The sequence below is a fragment of the Salvelinus alpinus genome, unplaced genomic scaffold (genome assembly GCF_045679555.1).
Source record: "Salvelinus alpinus unplaced genomic scaffold, SLU_Salpinus.1 scaffold_40, whole genome shotgun sequence".
In the NCBI taxonomy this organism is placed as follows: Eukaryota; Metazoa; Chordata; class Actinopteri; order Salmoniformes; family Salmonidae; genus Salvelinus; species Salvelinus alpinus.
In genome coordinates, this window is record NW_027255981.1 from 594,211 (window position 1) to 615,908 (window position 21,698).

General features: G+C 44.0%; 1 protein-coding gene across 1 annotated transcript in view; it reads left to right on the forward strand.

Annotated features, from left to right (window-relative positions):
• Nucleotides 1–20,292, forward strand: part of LOC139567035 (EGF-containing fibulin-like extracellular matrix protein 1) — a 31,494-nt gene extending 11,202 nt beyond the window's left edge. Inside the window, exons 3-9 of the mRNA XM_071388451.1 lie at nucleotides 4,177–4,222; nucleotides 4,637–4,912; nucleotides 14,432–14,551; nucleotides 14,744–14,863; nucleotides 15,225–15,348; nucleotides 17,990–18,182; nucleotides 19,292–20,292. Of these exons, the coding sequence (XP_071244552.1) occupies nucleotides 4,177–4,222; nucleotides 4,637–4,912; nucleotides 14,432–14,551; nucleotides 14,744–14,863; nucleotides 15,225–15,348; nucleotides 17,990–18,182; nucleotides 19,292–19,453 (1,041 nt within the window). The 3' untranslated portion in view covers nucleotides 19,454–20,292. The remainder of the gene's footprint in view (nucleotides 1–4,176; nucleotides 4,223–4,636; nucleotides 4,913–14,431; nucleotides 14,552–14,743; nucleotides 14,864–15,224; nucleotides 15,349–17,989; nucleotides 18,183–19,291) is intronic.
• The last annotated feature ends 1,406 nt before the right edge of the window (nucleotides 20,293–21,698 follow it).

Genomic DNA, 21,698 nt, shown 5'->3' on the forward strand with positions numbered 1-21,698 from the left:
GTTAATGCCTAAACTTAACATTAAAAACATCAAAATGTGACGTTTGCAACAACTTGGATGAACGTCTAATTCTCAGATATAGTTAAGTAAACACATTTTTGTTAAAGGTAGTTTAACTTCTTCCAGCGTGAAGTAATTGGTAGCTTGGAAAACTATATTTTCAGAGTAGCTTCCTTAACACTGATTAAATGTCTTATCTACATAAACCAAATCACACATAGCTTTTAGTTTAGCTTCTCTGTAAGAAGCAAATTCATTTAAACATACTTAATGTACTAAATATACTAAACTACATATATTAAATGTCTTAATAACAGATAAAAAATTCATCCAGTACAACTTGAAATGATTATCAGCATGCTAAGGAAAAAAAGAGCAAAGACTGAATATTTCCCACGTGTCACGCCCTGACCTTAGAGAGCCTTTTTATGTCTCTATTTGGTTTGGTCAGGGTGTGATTTGGGGTGGACATTGTATGTTTTTGTTTTCGATGATTTTGTATTTCTATGTTTTGGCCGGGTATGGTTCTCAATCAGGGACAGCTGTCTATCGTTGTCTCTGATTGGGAACCATACTTAGGTAGCCCTTTTCCCTCCTTTCAGTGTGGGAAGTTAACTTTGTTTGTGGCACATAGCCTTAAGCTTCACAGTTGTTTTGGATTGTTTATTGTTTTGTCAGCGTTATCACCTAATAAAAGGAATATGTACGCTCACCACGCTGCGCTTTGGTCTACTTCTTACGACGTCCGTGACAACATGAGAGAAATGTGAACACTATGGGGATTTTAACCTTAGGATGTTTAACTACCAAATGTTCATGAGCTAAGTGATAAGTGATAAGAAATTAGCTTTCAACCAATGGAAGTTAAAAGAAACAACATTTTAATTTTTAAAAAATAGTTCAGAACTATTACCTTTGAGTGAACTTTGTTATTCTACAATGCTTAATGACTGCATGCACTGACACAATCAGAAAACACAAAACATTAAGATACTGAAAACAATTACTGAGTTCAGCTGTTACAAAGTTGCCTTGATGTTGCTATGCTTCTTACTGAAACTGGCATGCTATATATTTTCAACAAGAAAACAATGATTCTACCTTGTGGAAATGCTATACAAACAAACAAAAGATTGCTAGCATAAACTGCGACTCAGGACTATTAAATCTAAATGTGTGACCAACTGTTCCTAGAGAGCCACAGTATATGAGATATTTCTCCAGCCAAGCGGCAACACAATTGATTCAAACTAATCAATCTGTGTTTCTGCTTGGCAACTGTTTGCTTCTAGAAAGAGAAGGAACAACACATGATCAAGATGAGCTAGCGGTTTAAAGAGCAAATGTTTGCAAAGCTAAAATGTATAGCAGGCTACATTTCTGAGAATACTACATGTATGCATTTGCTTACCTTATCAAGCTTGAAGATTACATTACACTCATTTATCACAAACAAGTGTTATGAGTGAATGCACCACATGTAATTATGTGCGCTGAGAGTCGGGAAGCGAGTTCAGGGACTGAGTAATTTAATCAATAAACAAAACAAGAAACATGAACAACGCACAGACATGATACTGAAACAGACACAATGACGCCTGGGGAAGGAACCAAAGGGTGTGACATGTATAGGGCAGGTAATCAAGGAGGTGATGGAGTCCAGGTGAGTGTCATAATGAGCGTAACGATGGTGACAGGTGTGCGCCATAACGAGCAGCCTGGTAACCTAGAGGCCGGAGAGGGAGCACATGTGACAGTACTCCCCGACGCACGGCTCAAACTGCAGGACGCAGACCAAGATGATGATCACGGGGATCAGGAGCAAACCGGTCACCAATGCTAAGGCGCTGGAACCTGTCGATCCAGCTGAGGCGCAGGAGCATGGCAACCTAGAGGCCCAGAGAGAGAGCATACGTGACAGTACTCCCTCCCCGGCGCGTTCAGCTCCAGCCGCAGGACGCCAACTACAGGGATGATTCCGGGGATGAGGAGCGGACCGGTCGCCTCCACTGAGGCGCAGAAACCTGATGAACCGGCTGAGGCGGGAGAGCCTGATGAGCCGGCTGAGACCTCTCCCCGGTTGCCTCGGTCGAGGCACGGGAGCCTGTCGATCCCGCCTAGGCAGGGGAAGCCGTCGAACCCGCCGAGGCAGGGGAAACCGTCGAACCCGCCGAGGCATGGGAATCTGACAAACCGGTTGAGGCCTCCCAGGTAGCTCCGGTTCTAATACCCGGACCCGACATCACCTCCAAAAAAAATGTTGCAATCCCTGATGCTTCCCTTTGGTGAGGCGTCATTCTGTACGCTGAGAGTCGGGAAGCAAGTTCAGGGAGTGAGTAATTTAATCAATAAACGAACCATAATACAAAACACGAACAACGCACAGTCATGAAACAGAAACAATGACACCTGGGGAAGGAATCAAAGGGAGTGACATATATAGGGCAGGTAATCAAGGAGGTGATGGAGTCCAGGTGAGTGTCATAATCCAGGTGAGTGACAGGTGTGTGCCATAACGAGCAGCCTGGTGACCTAGAGGCCGGACAGGGAGCACATGTGACACCACAAACATATTTCCAGGGTGTTGATGCATCCTCTTCCCAATGTAGCCTCTTCCGACACGGCGGGTAGGGGCAGGGGATCCATCTGCAAAAGTTCAGTTTTGCTCTTATCAAGTCAGCTCATATTGAGCTGGTCATATGAGCTGGTCAAGTCAGCTCATATTGCTTGTTGCTACTTTAACTTAGCTTTTGTGCCAGCTAACATGGTACTGAACAGTGACGCTAGCTGGCTAGCATATTGACTGTTGTTATTACAAGACAGCAAGTCTTTACCTAAAAATGTGTTTAGGCAAATCATTAGTTAGCTAGCTAGCTACCACATTAATTGTGCAAAAATATGATAGCTATCTAGCTAAGCGCTAGCCACTAGCTGAGGTCTAGCCAGTCAGTGGCACTGACAGTTTGCAACAACATGTGTTTCAGTCTATCCCATAAAACTGCTAAACAGGCATCAATTAGCTAGCATGATTTAATTAAGTTTCTTAGGATGTTTAATTGATAAGTTAGACACTCACTGTACAACTTCGGTAGGTAGATCACTTGGTTTGCATTTCCAATAGATTTGTCGTCTCCCACTGACTGGTCATCAATGCTTACTGGTCTTGGAACTACTTTTGGTTTGACACTAGTGCCACTAATAAATATTGTTGCCACAAGTTTGCAACAGATTAAAATAGAATCTTGAGAGAATTGTTTGTCAGGAAAAAACTCTGGCGAACTGTTTGCCACTAGTGGCAATAAATATTATTGTTGCCTAAGGTTTGCTGCAGATTCACCACTAGTGGCCAACATTTGCAAAATTTTGGCGCACAATATTTAGTTTGCAGCAAATTAGCCACAAACTTATTTTTGTAAGGGGCAGCACAAGCAAGAGCCAATACTGAAGGACGATATACGCTTTTCAAAGTGGGATTTCATTCAAGTCAAGGATGGGGTCAATTACATGTTTTAGTTCAGGAAATGAAAATCGTCATTGTAAACAAATGGACAATTTGCATTTCATGAAGTAAAATGTTAATTCACTTCCTGGATTGAAATGTGAGTTGACCCCAACCCTGACTCATGTACCAAGTGAACGTTAATGAAAATTAACAGAGGGCTTGGAATGGACACTGATGGGGTGGGATAGCATTGGCATGTCTCCAGTGGAGGATGTCTCCTTCTCAACAAATGACTGAGTTGAATTTGTTGTTGTTGGAGCTGATGAATTATGGAGGTAATAACATGAGTCTGGACTCATGGAGACTGGAGACGACACATGCCTGTGCACACACAGTGGCAAGTCCCATGACTCAGACGAGAGCAAGCGAGGAGAGCAGACATTCCTCCCTGGATGGCGACAGACTAAACACATTGTTTTTGGGTGAATTAGGGAGACACGGGTGTTCTTCAGGCTGACTCCTTAATTGCTGTCTGTCTGATTTCCTCATATATAGGCTCAAAGTGGCATAACAAAGGAGAATAAGACTACATCTTTAATGAGATGTAGACTGTAAAGCTTCAGAGATATGTGATCCGTATTTTGTAGATCAATTAATCAATCAATCCCTCAATCAATCAACAAACCAATCAATTGAGTACCAGATACTTATCCTCCCTTATTTTCTATTCACAGTGCACCGATGGCTATACATTTGACATGGAACGACAAGAATGCAAAGGTAAGAGGTGCTCATCAACACTTTGTGAAATGTCCTTGTACGTTTCTGACTTAATGAATAGATTGATTAGTAGATTAATTGAATAGCACTATAGAAGAGAAACGATCAGTTCTAGCAGACACCGATACAGTATGTGTATACCAAGCATTTTGATGGTGGAGGTGGTGGTTTTCCTGGTATACTCATGCTGACTTGGTGGTGTTACACTCCGACCAGACCTGTGTTCAAATACTATTTGTTTTTTTCGAACCTGGAGTGACAGGTGGGTGGGATTTGCACTTTTGGGGCTATTCCACTGATTTCATTGTGCCAGACAAGCTCAATCAAGCGCAGCTTAAGTAGTTGAAAGAAAACAAACCGTGGCTTACTATATGAACCCAGGTCTGTCTCTGAATGCGGTCCTCCCTTTTTCAGACATCAACGAGTGTACCACGGTGCCCGACGCCTGCAAGGGCGGCATGAGGTGCATCAACCATTTCGGAGGCTACTTCTGCCTGCCCCAGAATGCCAAGATCATCGTCAGTAATGGTGACGACGAGCCCACCGTGGCCCCTCTGGTGGAGGAACAGCGTCCTCTGGCACCCGCCCCTGCTCTACCTGTCCGACGGGTCATCCAGAGCTCCTTCCAAAGCCAGGGCACCATGCAGTGTGCCGCGGGGTTCGTGTTGGACGAGCTCAACTACTGCCGTGGTAAGAGTAAGCCCACGCAACTTAACTGGGGCGTGTTTATTAGGATTAGGGCACGCTATAGTAAACCACAAATACCCTGATTCGTTATGGAAGTGTCCAGCATCATTTTAATCCTACATACAAAGATTCCATCACTCCCTGACTAATGTAAGTTGAAGTATATAGGAATGGATCTGCCAAACAGTTTTTGACCAGAGGTTGATTCTTATAAGCGAACTGCAGTGCAGTTATACAAACTCAGTACTAAGGCTACAGTACTCAGCATTGCAGGGGCCCCAGTTTGAATGAGCAATCCCAGCAGGCAGATTTCCCTCTGGAGTACTACCGATGCTAGTTTATGAACAGATATTGAGGCAAAAGATAGCCATCACAGATTGTCATTCAGTCAATTCAGGATTCATTCCAATTGGAATTCATTCAAATTGATTGCAGTCCCTTTTCAAGTTCAGAGCAATTTGTATGAAAACAGTTCTAGTGAAATTCCTTACTGGCACCGAAGATCTTACACTACATGTAGTCCTATTTTGTTACGCCAATAACACAGTATATGAACAGTTTATGTGCCATCTGCAGGTTATGAAGATGCATTGTATTTGATCTGTAAAGTGGGGAACCACTTAACTTCCATTTACCCCTTTGCTCTCTTTGTTTGGATGATGGATTTGCAGCCGTCATTAAAGAATGTCCTCATTTGTCTCTGTGTGTGTTTGTGTGCATGCGTGTGTATGCGTGTGTGTGCGTGTGTGTGTGTGTGTACATGCGTGTGGGTGCGTCCTCCAATCTCCTGTTGGCAAACAGTGCAAGATTTGAGTCAAGTTGCAACATGCCAAATCCTGGCAGTAGAGGGAAACAATTGCTGTTACATAAACCATTGAATCAACATGGGGCGACAGCCAAGCCGAGCTCAGGGAAGGAAGGAGATGGCCGCCAACAACACATTCCTGAAACATATTTTTTTCTCATTTAATCATATTGTTTCTTTCATCAGAGGGACTGTCCTTAAGTTGAAGTGATTCACAAACTAAAGGCAGACGGATTAGTGGTATTATGATATGTACTGTCGGGTATTACACAGTGTCAGATACAAAATCGAAAAATGGCTTTAGTAATTTGCATTGATACTTTCCCAGTTTGTCATCACAGTCGAAACATACACTGTTACCATGGAAGGTTATTGCAGTGTCTTGTTCTTAAAGCTGGTAAACATTTGCCACATGCTGCCTGCGAGTCTGGTAACAAATGCTAATAAGATCGTGGCACTTGACCATTAATAAAAGTTCACAGGACGGGATTTAACTCCAGCCTTAATTCTCCAATGTTTACAGATCTGGAAAGGTTTGAGCAGTGTAGTGATATAGCTTCATCGTAATGCTTCCACCTTCCAGATAGGCAAACATTGAAGGGTTAGGGCCAAGAGGAAGGGATAGGGAGGGAATTAGGATTAGAGGCCGTGCTATTATTATGTTGCACTGCTGAACAAAGCAGGGCTGTGTGCATTCGGACATACAGTAGCAAAAACGTTTTGCAATAGAAAACAAAAACAAGTATTTCTTATTGGATAAGTTCAGATAGTACCTCTCCATTTCACTCTGTTTCCGAAAGTTTTTTTCCACTATGTGCCTACTGAACACAGCCTAGGGATTCCTTTTCCAGGAAATGTGGGCGTAAATAAACACTTTTGAATTGATCTCAGAATATGATCTGTGGAGACAAACTTAAAATGAGTCACCTAAAAATGAGTGCCTGCTTCCAGTAAGATTGCTTTAGGTAACAATATCCCGAACTCAATTGTGACAATGTTAGATGCAAGTTTATTTTTGACAAGTTAGCTCGTCTTCGTCTTAATTTTCGTCCTGCACAGCTCAAAAGCCTGGAGAGGTTTGTGCCCCATTTGTGTTAGAAGTGGACTAGGTAAACCCTTAGGAACTGTAATCACTGATTTGTAACTGAAAATATCACGCGAAGGCAAGGTTTCCACCCTATTGCTTTCACCAATCCAACCTGGTCAGATTAGTGATTTGTAATTTCTCCCCAAGGAAGGACATATTTCTAAAGAATTGGAACAGAGCCTGAGTATTCTACTGTTCAATCAATACATTGACTGTAAGGTTCAATGGCAACTCGTTACTGAAGCACCTGTAACGCTCGTCTTCCTCCTCGTCTGAGGAGGAGCAAAGATCGGACCAAAGCGCAGCGTGGTTTGAATACATATTTTAATTATAGCAACGAAGACGAAAGACACTTGACAAAATACAAAACAATAAACTAAGTGAACAAACGAACGAAAACAGTACCGTGTGGCGAACAAACACAGACACGGCAACAATCACCAACAAACAAACAGTGAAAACAGCCTACCTTAATATGGTTCCCAATCAGAGACAATGACAAACACCTGCCTCTGATTGAGAACCATATTAGGCCAAACGAACAAACCTAAACATAGAAACAAATAACATAGACTGCCCACCCCAACTCACGCCCTGACCATACTAAATAAAGACAAAACAAGGGAAATAAGGTCAGGAACGTGACAGCACCACAAAGAGGAGACAACCAGCAGACACTGACTAGAGCCATCGCACATCTCATCCACCTCAGACATGGACAGATAGGTCCACCAAAACAGTGGTGACAACATCACTGCATGTGCTTACTTCTGGGCTTTAGTCTTTAGCATTTAATTTGGTCTGCGGCATATTCTTTCAGAAGCTTAGTTCCCTTGTTTACTCTCTTTCGTAAATTCAACGGAAGAGCTGTTGCCCTTCTCAAAACCAGTAGTTTCTCATCCTGGATGTTTACATATTTGAAGGGGGAGGGGGGATTCCCTCAGTAGTCCCCTTGCGATGAAACATTTTGAACCTGACACCTTGATGGAATGAGAATATATAGGGGTGCTTGGCACAGCATTCCTGCAAAGACACAGGGATCTTTGTAAACCAAGCTTTTTGTATGAAATGTTCTGGGGGCGGGTGGGGGACAATATGTGCACGCACTCTGTAGTGCGGTTGTATTTCAACGTTGTAGTCTTATCAAATTCTGGCAAGAAGTACTATATTGTGTCAGGTGTCATGTTCTTTGCACTCGTATTTCTGTCACAATGTGTTAATTACACTATTATGCTACCTAAAACTCAAGTTTGATTTTCAGGATTGGTTCACCTCTGTCAGCATGTGAACTTGTCACTGGTCTTAATTTCTAGGAAAAAAAGGTTGTAGGGTGACAGTATCGTCACTTTTTCCCCTCATACATGCTGAGTGGAGGCCAGCTTTGATCATTAGGGCTATTCACCTCCCAATCCCACCAGCCAAAAGCAGGGTCAGCCGGGCTTTGTTAACTTGAAGTGTGTGTGTGTGTGTGTGTGTGTGTGTGTGTGTGTGTGTGTGTGTGTGTGTGTGTGTGTGTGTGTGTGTGTGTAGTTGAAAGGGGAACTTGTTTCCACAGACTTCCAGCCTCCAGGATGACATAATTCTCACATTGGGTCCATCACTGTCGTCACAAAATTAGTTACATCAGCAGGGTACGAGTAGCCTGGTCTCAGATCTGTTTGTGCTGTCAATGACCATAGTATTTGGCAATAAATAAATAAACATATCTGGAAGCAGACTAGGGTATGAGGGGATCGGTGCGTTGAGACTTTGAGCTTTCTGAACAGACTTGGTGTTCTCTCCCACACGTCTAACACCTCCAACTATTTATAAAGCCCTTTTTACATCAGCCGATGTCACAAAGTGCTGTACAGAAATCCAGCCTAAAACAGCAAGCAATGCAGATGTAGAAGCACGGTGGCTACATACGGAGGTGTTGACGTAGCGGACGATGTTGTGCGCAAATGTTGGCCACCAGTACTTAGCGGAGATGGATTGAATGGTGCGGGTGATACCGGGGTGTCCAGCGGCAAGGGATGTGTACGCCCAGGTCAACAGCCTGTCCATATGTACTACCCGGACGTGGGCGGTGTGATCTTCCAAGTTGGCCGAGTAGATCAGGATGTCGTCAATATACACGACCACCTGACACCCAAGCATGTCCCAGAACACCTTGTTCACGAATGCCTGGAACACCGACGGAGCATTGGCTAATCCATAAAGCATCACCAAGTACTCATAGTGCCCAGACATTGTGCTGAAGACCATTTTCCATTCATCCCCCTCCCGGATGTGGATCAGATTGTAGGCACGCCGCATGTCCAGATTAGTAAAAAACAGGGCCCCGTGGAGCTGTTCGATGGCAGCCGGCACCAACAGGAGAGGGTAGCGGTACTTGGTGGTGATGGAATTGAGACCTCTGTAGTCGATGCACGGACGTAGACCTCCCTCCTTTCTTGGCCACGAAGAAGAAGCCTGCCGACGCAGGGGAAGTGGATGGGTGGATGAAACCCTGTAGAGAGCCTCCTGGATGTACTCCTCCATAGCCTTGGTTTCAACCACCGACAGTGGGTAGACAGTGCGCAGAGTCTGCTAGCAGGTCAATGGCACAGTCCCAGGGGCTACGAATAGGGAGAGAGGTAGCACAGGTCTTGGAGAAAACCTCCCAGAGATCCTGGTTACCTCCGGGATGTTGTCCTGGTGGGCAACCACAGGACTCTCAACCGACGTGGAATCACAGGGTAAGGGAAAGCAGGTCTTCCAACATCTGGGTGCCCAGGAGTTGATCTCCATCCTCGACCAGGAGATGGTGGGGTCGTGACGTTGGAGCCACAAGAGGTCGAGGATGACTTTGTGTACTGGTGCCTCGATGATGAGGAAGGGAAGGATTTCTTGGTGCAGGGGTCCCACGGTGGTGGTGAGTGGTGCTGTGATGTGATGTGTCTGATTGTCCTAGTTCCCAGTGGTTGACTATGCAGTGCTTGAACCGGAAAAGGAGAGGAGAGGTGATGTTCAGGGAGGAGGCGAGGGCCTTGTCAAATCAAATCAAATCAAATGTTATTTGTCACATACACATGGTTAGCAGATGTTAATACGAGTGTAGCGAAATGCTTGTGCTTCTAGTTCCGACCATACAGTAATATCTAACAAGTAATCTAACCTAACAATTTCACAACAACTACCTTATACACACAAGTGTAAAGGAATGAATAAGAATATGTACATAAAAATATATGAATGAGTGATGGCCGAACAGCATAGGCAAGATGCAGTAGATGGTATAGAGTACAGTATAGATGAGTAATGTAGGGTATGTAAACATTATATAAAGTGGCATTGTTTAAAGTGGCTAGTGATATATTTTTCTATTATTAAAGTGGCTAGAGTTGAGTCAGTATGTTGACAGCAGCCACTCAATGTTAGTTGACTGTTTAACAGTCTGATGGCCTTGAGATAGAAGCTGTTTTTCAGTCTCTCGGTCCCCGCTTTGATGCACCTGTACTGACCTCGCCTTCTGGATGATAGTGGGGTGAACAGGCAGTGGCTCGGGTGGTTGTTGTCCTTGATGATCTTTTTGGCCTTCCTGTGACATCGGGTGGAGTAGGTGTCCTGGAGGGCAGGTAGTTTAACCCCGGTGATGCGTCGTGCAGATCTCACTACCCTCTGGAGAGCCTCACGGTTATGGACAGAGCAGTTGCCGTACCAGGCGGTGATACAGCCCGACAGGATGCTCTCGATTGTGCATCTGTAAAAGTTTGTGAGTGTTTTTGGTGACAAGCCGAATTTCTTCAGCCTCCTGAGGTTGAAGAGGCGCTGCTGCGCCTTCTTCACCCCGCTGTCTGTGTGGGTGGACCATTTCAGTTTGTCCGTGATGTGTACGCTGAGGAACTTAAAACTTTCCACTCTCTCCACTACTGTCCCGTCGATGTGGATAGGGGGCTGCTCCCTCTGCTGTTTCCTGAAGTCCACGATCAGCTCCTTTGTTTTGTTGACATTGAGTGTGAGGTTATTTTCCTGACACCACACTCCGAGGGCCCTCACCTCCTCCCTGTAGGCCGTCTCGTCGTTGTTGGATATCAAGCCTACCACTGTAGTGTCGTCTGCAATGAAATTCCCCATGGCACCGGAGTCCACTAGCGCTGTAAAGGCAACATGAGGGACAGCCAGCCAGTGAAATTGAAATTTGGTGGAAAGTGATGACGATGGAATACTCACGCCTACCCCAGGAGACGGATGATCACGGGACTGTCCCTCTGCCCTCGTGGACCCCTGGTTGGGATCCACCGAAGCTGGTGCCCCTCCTGACCACAATAGGGACAGAGCCCAAACTCTGCGTGGAGGTGTGTGGACCCTACATCCATGGGTTCAGGCTCTGTCTCAGGATGGCCAAATAAGGAAGGTGGGAGGCGATGGCGGTTTTGACGCTCCCGAAGAAGGTTATCCAGACGGATGGCCATCAGGATGACTATATCCAAGGAGAGGTTGTCGTCTCGACACGCCAGCTCCTTCTGGAACTCTTCGTGCAGTCCTCTTCTGAATAAGGTGCAGAGCACTGGCTCATTCCATCCACTGGAGGCTGCCACAGTCCGGAAGGTGAGGGTGTACTCCGCAGCGGTCTGGGCACCCTGCCGGAGTTGGAGTAGGCACTCACCTCCCTCTTTGCCCTCCGTTGGATGATCGAAGACCGCCCTGAACAGAGCCATGAACCTTTAATAGGAACCCAGCTCCTCCTCTCCTCTCTCCCAGACGACCGTAGCCCACTCCAACGCCCATCCAGTCAGCAGGGAAATGACTGTGGCAACATTGGACCTCTCAGTGGTAGGGGCTCCTGTCTGATGGGCGAAATAAAGGAGCACTGGAGTAGGAAGCCACGGCATTTAGACGAAGTTCCGTCATATTTATACAGGCGGGACAATCGGGCATCGCTGACCTGGGTGGACTGCTGGATGGGCTGGGGACTGGCTCGCTGGGACGGCTCGTGGTAGAGGGTCCTTCACTAGTTGGAGGTGATGCCCCTCGGATGATGTTGAGGCGTGGAGAATGCGGAGGACCTCATCCATAGCCGTACCCAATTGCGCCAGTTGGTCATGGGGTTGGTGGATGTCTGGATTTCCTGCTGTTTCCATTTGTTGAGGCACTATTCTGTAACATTTAATAAATAACGGACATACAGTGGGGAGAACAAGTATTTGATACACTGCCGATTTTGCAGGTTTTCCTACTTACAAAGCATGTAGAGGTCTGTCATTTTTATCATAGGCACACTTCAACTGTGAGAGACGGAATCTAAAACAAAAATCCAGAAAATCACATTGTATGATTTTTAAGTAATTAATTTGCATTTTATTGCATGACATAAGTATTTGATCACCTACCAACCAGTAAGAATTCCGGCTCTCACAGACCTGTTAGTTTTTCTTTAAGAAGCCCTCCTGTTCTCCACTCATTACCTGTATTAACTGCACCTGTTTGAACTCGTTACCTGTATAAAAGACACCTGTCCACACACTCAATCAAACAGACTCCAACCTCTCCACAATGGCCAAGACCAGAGAGCTGTGTAAGGACATCAGGGATAAATTGTAGACCTGTACAAGGCTGGGATGGGCTACAGGACAATAGCCAAGCAGCTTGGTGAGAAGGCAACAACTGTTGGCACAATTATTAGAAAATGGAAGAAGTTCAAGATGACGGTCAATCACCCTCGGTCTGGGGCTCCATGCAAGATCTCACCTCGTGGGGCATCAATGATCATGAGGAATGTGAGGGATCAGCCCAGAACTACACGGCAGGACCTGGTCAATGACCTGAAGAGAGCTGGGACCACAGTCTCAAAGAAAACCATTAGTAACACACTACGCCGTCATGGATTAAAATCCTGCAGCGCACGCAAGGTCCCCCTGCTCAAGCCAGCGCATGTCCAGGCCCGTCTGAAGTTTGCCAATGACCATCTGGATGATCCAGAGGAGGAATGGGAGAAGGTCATGTGGTCTGATGAGACAAAAATAGAGCTTTTTGCTCTAAACTCCACTCGCCGTGTTTGGAGGAATAGAAGGATGAGTACAACCCCAAGAACACCATCCCAACCGTGAAGCATGGAGGTGGAAACATCATTCTTTGGGGATGCTTTTCTGCAAAGGGGACAGGACGACTGCACCGTATTGAGGGGAGGATGGATGGGGCCATGTATCGCGAGATCTTGACCAACAACCTCCTTCCCTCAGTAAGAGCATTGAAGATGGGTCGTGGCTGGGTCTTCCAGCATGACAACGACCCGAAACACACAGCCAGGGCAACTAAGGAGTGGCTCCGTAAGAAGCATCTCAAGGTCCTGGAGTGGCCTAGCCAGTCTCCAGACCTGAACCCAATAGAAAATCTTTGGAGGGAGCCGAAAGTCCGTATTGCCCAGCGACAGCCCCGAAACCTGAAGGATCTGGAGAAGGTCTGTATGGAGGAGTGGGCCAAAATCCCTGCTGCAGTGTGTGCAAACCTGGTCAAGAACTACAGGAAACGTATGATCTCTGTAATTGCAAACTAAGGTTTCTGTACCAAATATTCAGTTCTGCTTTTCTGATGTATCAAATACTTATGTCATGCAATAAAATGCAAATTAATTATTTAAAAATCATACAATGTGATTTTCTGGATTTTTGTTTTAGATTCCGTCTCTCACAGTTGAAGTGTACCTATGATAAAAATTACAGACCTCTACATGCTTTGTAAGTAGGAAAACCTGCAAAATTGTCAGTGTATCAAATACTTGTTCTCCCCACTGTAGAACGAGACAGGAACAGCGTCAGCATACAGAAAACAAAGACAAAAACAATCAATGCAGCCGCGGAGAACAGAGCTGGGGAACTGACAAATATAGGGGAGGAAATAAACAGGTGATAAATGAGTCCAGGTGAGTCCAATAACGCTGATGCGCGTGACGAGGGAAGGCAGGTGTGCGTGATGGATGGCAGGAGTGCGTGATGCAGGGCAATCTGGCGCCCTCAAGCGCCAGGGGGAGGGAAGAGCGGGAGCAGACGTGACAAAACCAATACAGCCTGAAGACTGAGGTTTCTGAGGGATAAATAAAGGGGAAGTAATCAAGGTACTGATGAAGTCCAGGTGTGCATAACGATCGGGAGCAGGTGTGCATAATGATGGTTGCCAGGTGTGCGTAATGTGGGTTGCCAGGACCAGTGGTTAGTAGACCGGCGACATCGAGCGCCGATGCGGGAGTAGGCGTGACAACTTTCCTGAGCATGTCTGTGTCAACCAAGGAAAATAAATCCATAGTGCCTTTGCATGGTAGGCACATATCATCAAACTTCTCATCGGGTCTTGCTTGACGGATACCAAGCCTAATGTTTTTTATCTTATCTCTCATCACATTTAGATGTGGAGGAAAGTTCAAATAAGTTTGCGGGGGTAGGATTTATCAGGCCGTCAATGGTCGAGAAGAGCAACCTGAAATTATTCTGATTATTAGCGATCAAGTTAGAAAAATTAGCTCGTCTAGCATTTCTAATTGCCTTGTTATACAGTATGTGCCAAGTTGTTCTCTCCGAATATCATAATGGACCTGAAATTTGGACTTTTTCCACTTCCGCTCTGCCTTTCTGCAATTTTTATTTTTATTTATTAGTCCCTCCTTGTCTTGCAGATGTGAACGAGTGTGAGGGGAGCAACCCCTGTCAGCACCAGTGCTACAACATCATGGGCTCCTTCATCTGCCAGTGTGAGCAGGGTTATGATCTAGGCTCTAACCAAGCCTCCTGCCAAGGTATTGCAAGTCAATATTAGGAAGGTGTTCCTAATCTTTGGTATTCTCAGTGTATATTTATCAGTACCTTAATGTATACTGATACAATTTCACAATCCCCCCCCACTCACACCTAATATTTTCTTTCCTGAGAAGTTTCTGTCAGCCTCCTCCCCTTTAAGGGTTGACTTCGTAATATTTATCTATTCGTAGATATCGACGAATGCGCCTTCTCGAGTTACATGTGCCAGTGGCAGTGCGTGAATCAGCCCGGAGGATATGTCTGTGCCTGTCCCGAGGGATACCAGCTCCAAGGCAACCGAATGTGCCAAGGTAAATGGGCCTGTTTCAACGAGTATAATATCTAGCCCTCTCTTACACCACAGCAGCAAGTCGTACGTCATAATAATGAATCTCAATACCTGTTTACCTGAATCCCCAATGATAACTCATTGGCTTTAGGCCTAGATTTTTACTTGTGTCTTGGTATAAAGTCAGTATTGACACTTGATTAACAAACAGTACATGAGATAGACATGATCGTTTCACATTTAGTTTTAAGCTACGCATTGCTTGTTTACAAAGACTACAAGACAGTTGCACTAAGCTCATAATCTATTTGAAGTTATTTTCTTATTGAAATTACCATTGACTACATTTTCTCTCAGTAGCTACATTTTCTCTCCATTAACAGACATAGATGAGTGTGAAACAGGAAACAACTGCCGCGAGGACGAGATGTGTTGGAACTACTTTGGCGGTTTCCGCTGCTACCCCAGGAACCCTTGCCATGAGCCCTATGTGAAGACAGGAGAGGGGTGAGTATGGTCCGGTGAAATGCATGATGATAATCACATGATGAGTAACCTTGACTGGGACCTGAAGTCTTTGCGGGCTAACACAGTATTGTGGGGTGCAGGAGACCCAGGTTCAAATCCAGTTGGTTACATAGTATACATAGTATGGACCCTTAAATGACCACATAGAGTGGCTGCATGACCTTTATTTGCTGACGGGATGATGTTTTGGGCTGGTGATGCTGTCAACGGAGGGGGGTATTTTTCTACGCTCATATAGGAGAAATAAAGGCCTAGTGCACTAATTTGGTTATTATTATTATTCAGTTTTTATTAGTATTTATTTTTTAAATTGTGATTTATCAGGGGGTGCTGCAGCACCCTCAGCACCCCTACTTCCCGCGGCTATGGGTAGGCCTGATCACCGACGATGAGACAGCCTATAGGCAGGAGGTCAGAGACCTGGCAGTGCGGTGTCAGGACAACAACCTCTCCCTCAACGTCTGCAAAACAAAGGAACTGATCGTGGACTACAGGAAACGAAGGGCTGAGCATGCCTCCATTCACATCGATGGGGCTGTTGTGGAGCGTGTCAAGAGCTTCAAGTTCCTCGGTGTCCACATCACTAAGGATCGCCACACACCAACACAGTCTTGAAGAGGGCACGTCAATGCCTCTTCTTCCTCAGGAGGCTGAAAAGATTTTGGCATAGGCCCTCAGATCCTCAAAATGTTCTACAGCTGCACCATTGAGAGCATCTTGACTGGCTGCATCACTGCTTGGTATAGCAACTTCTTGGCATCCGACCGCATGGCGCTACAGAGGGTAATGTGTACGGCTCAGTACATCACTGGGGCCAAGCTCCATGCCATCCAGCACCTCTATACCAGGCGGTGTCAGAGGAAGGCCCTAAAAATTGGACTATCTGCATTGACCCTTTTTGCACTAACTTTTTTGACTCATCATATACAGAAAAGTATTCACACCCCTTGACTTTTTCCACATTTTGTTGTGTTAGAACCTGATTTTAAAATTGATTTAAATTGAGACTTTTGGATCAATGGCTTACACACAATACCCCATAATGTCAAAGTGGAATTATGTTTTTCCAGATTTTTGCAAATGAATTACAAATAAAACTCTTCAATGCCTTTATGGCAAGCTTAAATACTGTATGTTCAGGAGTAAAAATGTGCAAGTCACATAATACGTTGCATGGACTCACTCTGTATGCAATAATAGTGTTTAACATGATTTTTGAATGACTACCTCATCTCTGTATCCCACACATACAATTATCTGTAATGTCCCTCAGTCGAGCAGTGCATTTTCAAACATAGATTCAACCACAAAGACCAGGGAGGTTTTCCTATTGGTAGATGGATAAAATAAAAATAAAAATGCAGACGTTGAATATCCCTTTGAGCATGGTGAAGTTATTAATTACACTTTGGATGGTGTATCAGTACACCCAGTCACTACAAAGACACAGGCGTCCTTCCTAACTCAGTTGCCGCCAAAGGGTGCTTTTTACAAAGTATTGACTCGAGGGTGTAAATACTTGTGTAAATGAGATATTTCTGTATTTCATTATTAATAAATTTGCAAACATTTCTAAAAACATGTTTTCACTTTGTCATTATGGGGTATTGGGTGTAGATGGGTGAGAGAAAAAAAGATTGAATCAATTTTGAATTCAGGCTGTAGAAGAACAAACTGTGGAATAAGTCAATGGGTATGAATACTTTCTGAAGGCACTGTACACTGCTGCTGATGTTGATTATTTATCCTGTTGCCTTGTCACATTATTCCTAGTTATATGTACATATCTACCTCAGTTACCTCGTACCCCAGCACATTGACTCGGTACTGGTACCTGTGTATATAGCCACGTTATCCTTAGTCATTGTGTGTTTATTATTACTTTTATTATTACGTGTTTTTACTTGTCTATTATTTCTCTATTTCCTTTCTCTCTGCATTGTTGGGAAGTAATCATTTCACTGTTACTCTACACCTGTTGTTTATGAAGCATGTGACAAATAACATTTGATTTGACGTTGAGGATTCCTTTCCCCGTGCACTAAACGACCTTACGTGTTACTTTACACAAAAACAAAAACTTTACGCACTTGCTGCTCCTCCCCGGCTCCCTCACTCAGCCTTTTGTTCTCACTTTTATACCTCCGAGGGATCAAACCATTCTCAAAAATTAGGAGGACATGATCGACAATGAGGTATAAACTCATTTAGGTTAAGGTTAAGATTACATCATTGCAAATATAAGCAGGAGGCAGCCAGGCAGTGTAAGAAGTGTTATTTTTTCCCCCGCTTTTAGTCAGTATCTAGGCTACAACATAAGTTACACACATTGGTGGGGAGTTACAGACAGCGCGGACCACATGGATAAAGGTGTCAGCTAAAATGACCTCATAGCTAAAACCACATGTATTAAAGTGCTAAAATGACCATTTACACAAAACCACATCAATAAAAGAGCTGTAGACAAAGCCACATACTGTAGACAAAGCCACAAGGATCAGATTGATAAAGTGTCTGCTAAAATGACCACATAGCTAAAACCACATATATGCCACATGTATAAAAGTATCTGCTAACATGCCCACATCCAATGGTTCTCTCTGTCTCTGCATGTCTGTAGGCGTTGCAGCTGCCAGTCGCCCACAATGTGCAGAGGCCTGCCGCCGTCCATCGTCTACAAGTACATGAGCATCTCGTCGGAGCGCTCCGTCCCAGCCGACATCTTCCAGATACAGGCCACGAGCGTCTACCCTAACATGCACAACACCTTCAGGATCAAGTCTGGCAACGAGGGAGGGGAGTTCTTCCTCAGGGTGAGCCCAGAGATGTTTCAGTCACTCACCAGGCGTTAACATTACCATCATGTCAGATGGTGTCAGCATGTGTCACTTGCTTTTCGACCTAAAGTGGTAGCGTAATTGAATGATCTCTCATCTACTGTGTTATTTAAACTCTTATTTGAGGTAGGGGGTGGTTTCAGATGTTTTGGTTGCCCTTTGCTATATAGGGAATATCGTGCGAGACAGTCCCTTTTAATTAAATCATCTTTTGACTTCCCCTCATTGCGATCCCTTACCCTTAAATGGATAGCTCACACACATTTCCCACTTACATAATTTATTATTGGATATCTAAAAAGTAGTTTATAGGTAGGTTTGAAGCAAATATTCAAATTTTCGCACCAAAAATTATACAAATTTTACCGGCAGTGGTGTGTTTCCATCAAACTGACTTCTTGCGGCTAAAAAGCTGTGTGTAATGACGTAGTGCACATTAAAAGGTACTTAATGTACAGAATAAAAAACTGTTCAATATGTTTCCATCCCACTTTTAACTTTGTCGATAGTTTTGGCACAAAAAGTCTGCGATAAACAGCAAATGTGCTTTTCTTGTTCCAGCCAACAGCTCGTAGTCACTGTACATAGTGCAGAGGATACATGATGAGATTATGGATAAGCGCAAGATCATTTTTATTTGTCAATTGGCAGCCAAGCACCGATAATCATGTCACCAGCATACAAATTAAGACCCTCAATATTTATTGGAAAGGAGCATCAAGCTCATCGCTGTGAACTTTCACCACTCTGTAAAATGTATCGTTACTTATTTAATCTGTAGCCTAATAAACTGCATTTTTCCCCAAGTTGTAGTAGAAGGACCATACAACATAGCATCGTGTTACTGCAAGTTTACTGTGACAAATGCGCAAAAAAGTGTTTTCACTGCCATTTGCTGCATTATCTATTTCACAGACCAAAAGATTATCCACCCCAGTCTAGCGTATTTTGTTCTATCAACATTTTAGGAATGTTTATTGACAATTGCTTGTTTTTATCCAACAAGTGTAAAATAATGGTAGTGATAGGACCCCTGTTAGCATCCTCAGAACATGCTAACCTAAATAATCCCTCTAACCTACCAGCGCTCCAGTAACGTCAGCGCCATGCTGGTGATGACCAAGCCGCTGACCGGACCGCGGGAGCACGTGGTCGACCTGGAGATGGTCACCCACAACAATGCCCTCAACTACCGCTCCAGCTCTCTGCTCCGGCTCACCATCATCGTGGGACCCCATGCCTTCTAAATTCCAGTTCTAAATTGCTCTCAGGCACTGATCTTAGATCAGTTTACCTGTCCCCATATCTCATATTATCCATTAGTGGATCAAATGCAAAACTACTCAGCCCTCTTACTCCCTGCCAGAGCCTCACAAGGCCTAACACTCTCTGTACTGCTTGGATCTAATAGAGATATCCACATACTCCCTGCAAGGGTTTCCCATTCCTGGTCCTTGTCCTGTGTTGGCTATTTTTCATTCAAATTGATGGCTGTATAAATTGGGATTGAATGTATATTGTCTAATCTGCTGGTTGAGCACTGGACTGGGTGAAATTGTTTTGTTTTAGCTCAAAGTGTGTATTCCTTTCTTAGAGAAGGAACCATTGGATAATTGCAGTGAAAACCAACACACACACAGAGTACATACTGTAGGAGCAGGAGGGTGAAATAGCCAGGCCACAAAATAGTCACTTTATGCATCACTGGCTAACGATAACATTGTAAGAGCATAACGTGACTTAAATTGAACACAACTCCTTCTTATTCATCCCTTGCTAAATGTACGTATTGCACTGTAGTGGGAGAATGAGTTCTCGTCACATTGAAATCTTTGTGAAATCTCAACCTTAGGCTAGTCAAGATGTGTTTTCCTGCAGGAGAAAATACCAGTGTTTGAAATCACACTTGCCCTTTTTTATCTTTTTATCTACCATAGTTGCCAAGTGAGGTTCACAATCACATCGTATCCCCTTTAAGATCACTGATTTTGTTTGTTTGGAGAGCTTTTCACTTGTGTAGTTGAAAAGAAATGTACAGTAATGCAATGTGATGTCACTATAAATACCAATTGTCTTTGAAAAGAGACATATCTGTTTCAGTTTTCTTGAAGAGAGATAATCTCTTGGACGGACTTTGAGTTTCTGACCAAATTACGTGAGATTTTAGTTCTGGGTTAACCGAGATTCGAAGAGAGACAAAGGTACCTAAAACAGTCGAGCTTATTGGTGAAGTGTGATTTGTTGGGTTACAAGTGTAGTGCGAGGACAGTGATGGAACAGTTTGCAATGTGTTGTAATCTAATGGCATCCTTAACGAATGGAAATGTATGATCACGTCAACCCCCATCGGAGAGTTGCTCGGCAACCTCTGTCCATTGGGAATAAAGCAATAACGCTTTTGGACGCAAAAATGATACTTTCAGGAAATCATTGGCAGTGTTGTTTGGTCATATAGGCAGGGGAATTGTTGCTTAACATGTCTGTATGTGTGCCAGAGTGCCTTTTGATCCTGCACAGCATTTCCAGTCAACGATCAGCAACAAACAGTTAGGTCATTTCGACACAGCGTGCCTTTCATAAGGGGGAAAAGTATCACAATTTGAGATATCTCGGGTCTTTAAGTAGAGGATTTGACTCGATGAGACTTTTGGAAATAAATGTCATGCTTGACAATCAACAGGGAGGCTCAATTGAATCAAAAGTTTCCCACTTCCAATAACATGCCATTTCAACTGTGTATGTACTATATATAGGTAGGTACAGTGTAATTACAGTATTGCATATCTCTATGGTTTTAACAGTCAATTTGAGCAAATGTCTGTTTGTAAAAAGTGTTAAGGAGGTAACAGTTGTATACATACTATAAATAAAAATGTGTACCTACACAGTGGTTGCAATGTACCTGCCTATATAATATACCTATATAACTACCATGTAGATACATAGTTCTGGCAACAATATTATGTGGAACCAAATGTGGCTACATTCCAATATGAAAATTATTTCTTGGGGTGATAATAAAATGTAATTAAAGACTGAAAATTGCCCATACAAATGTCTTATTTTATAGGCAGGAAGTCAATTTGTAGCTCTAATATATAAAACATTCTTGCGACTTAACATTTTTAAATATACACTACCGTTCAGAATCAGCAACCATCACTCCTGTGTTCCAATGGCACGTTGTGTTAGCTAATCCTATCAGGTTTCAAGGTAAGATCCAGATGCAGACGGTGTCGAAGTAACAATGTTTATTACAGCAACAGGGGCAATGTTACAGGATGGCAGGCAGGCTCATGGTCAGGTCCGGCAGAGGTCGGTAATCCAGAGGTGGGGCAAAGGTACAGGATGGCAGGCAGGGTCAGGGGCAGGCAGAGTGGTCAGGCGGGTGGGTACAGGGTCAGAACAGACAAGGGTCAAAAACCAGGAGGACGGGAAAAGAGAGACTGGGAAAAATCAGAAGCTGACACAAAAATGTTGGTTGGCTTGACA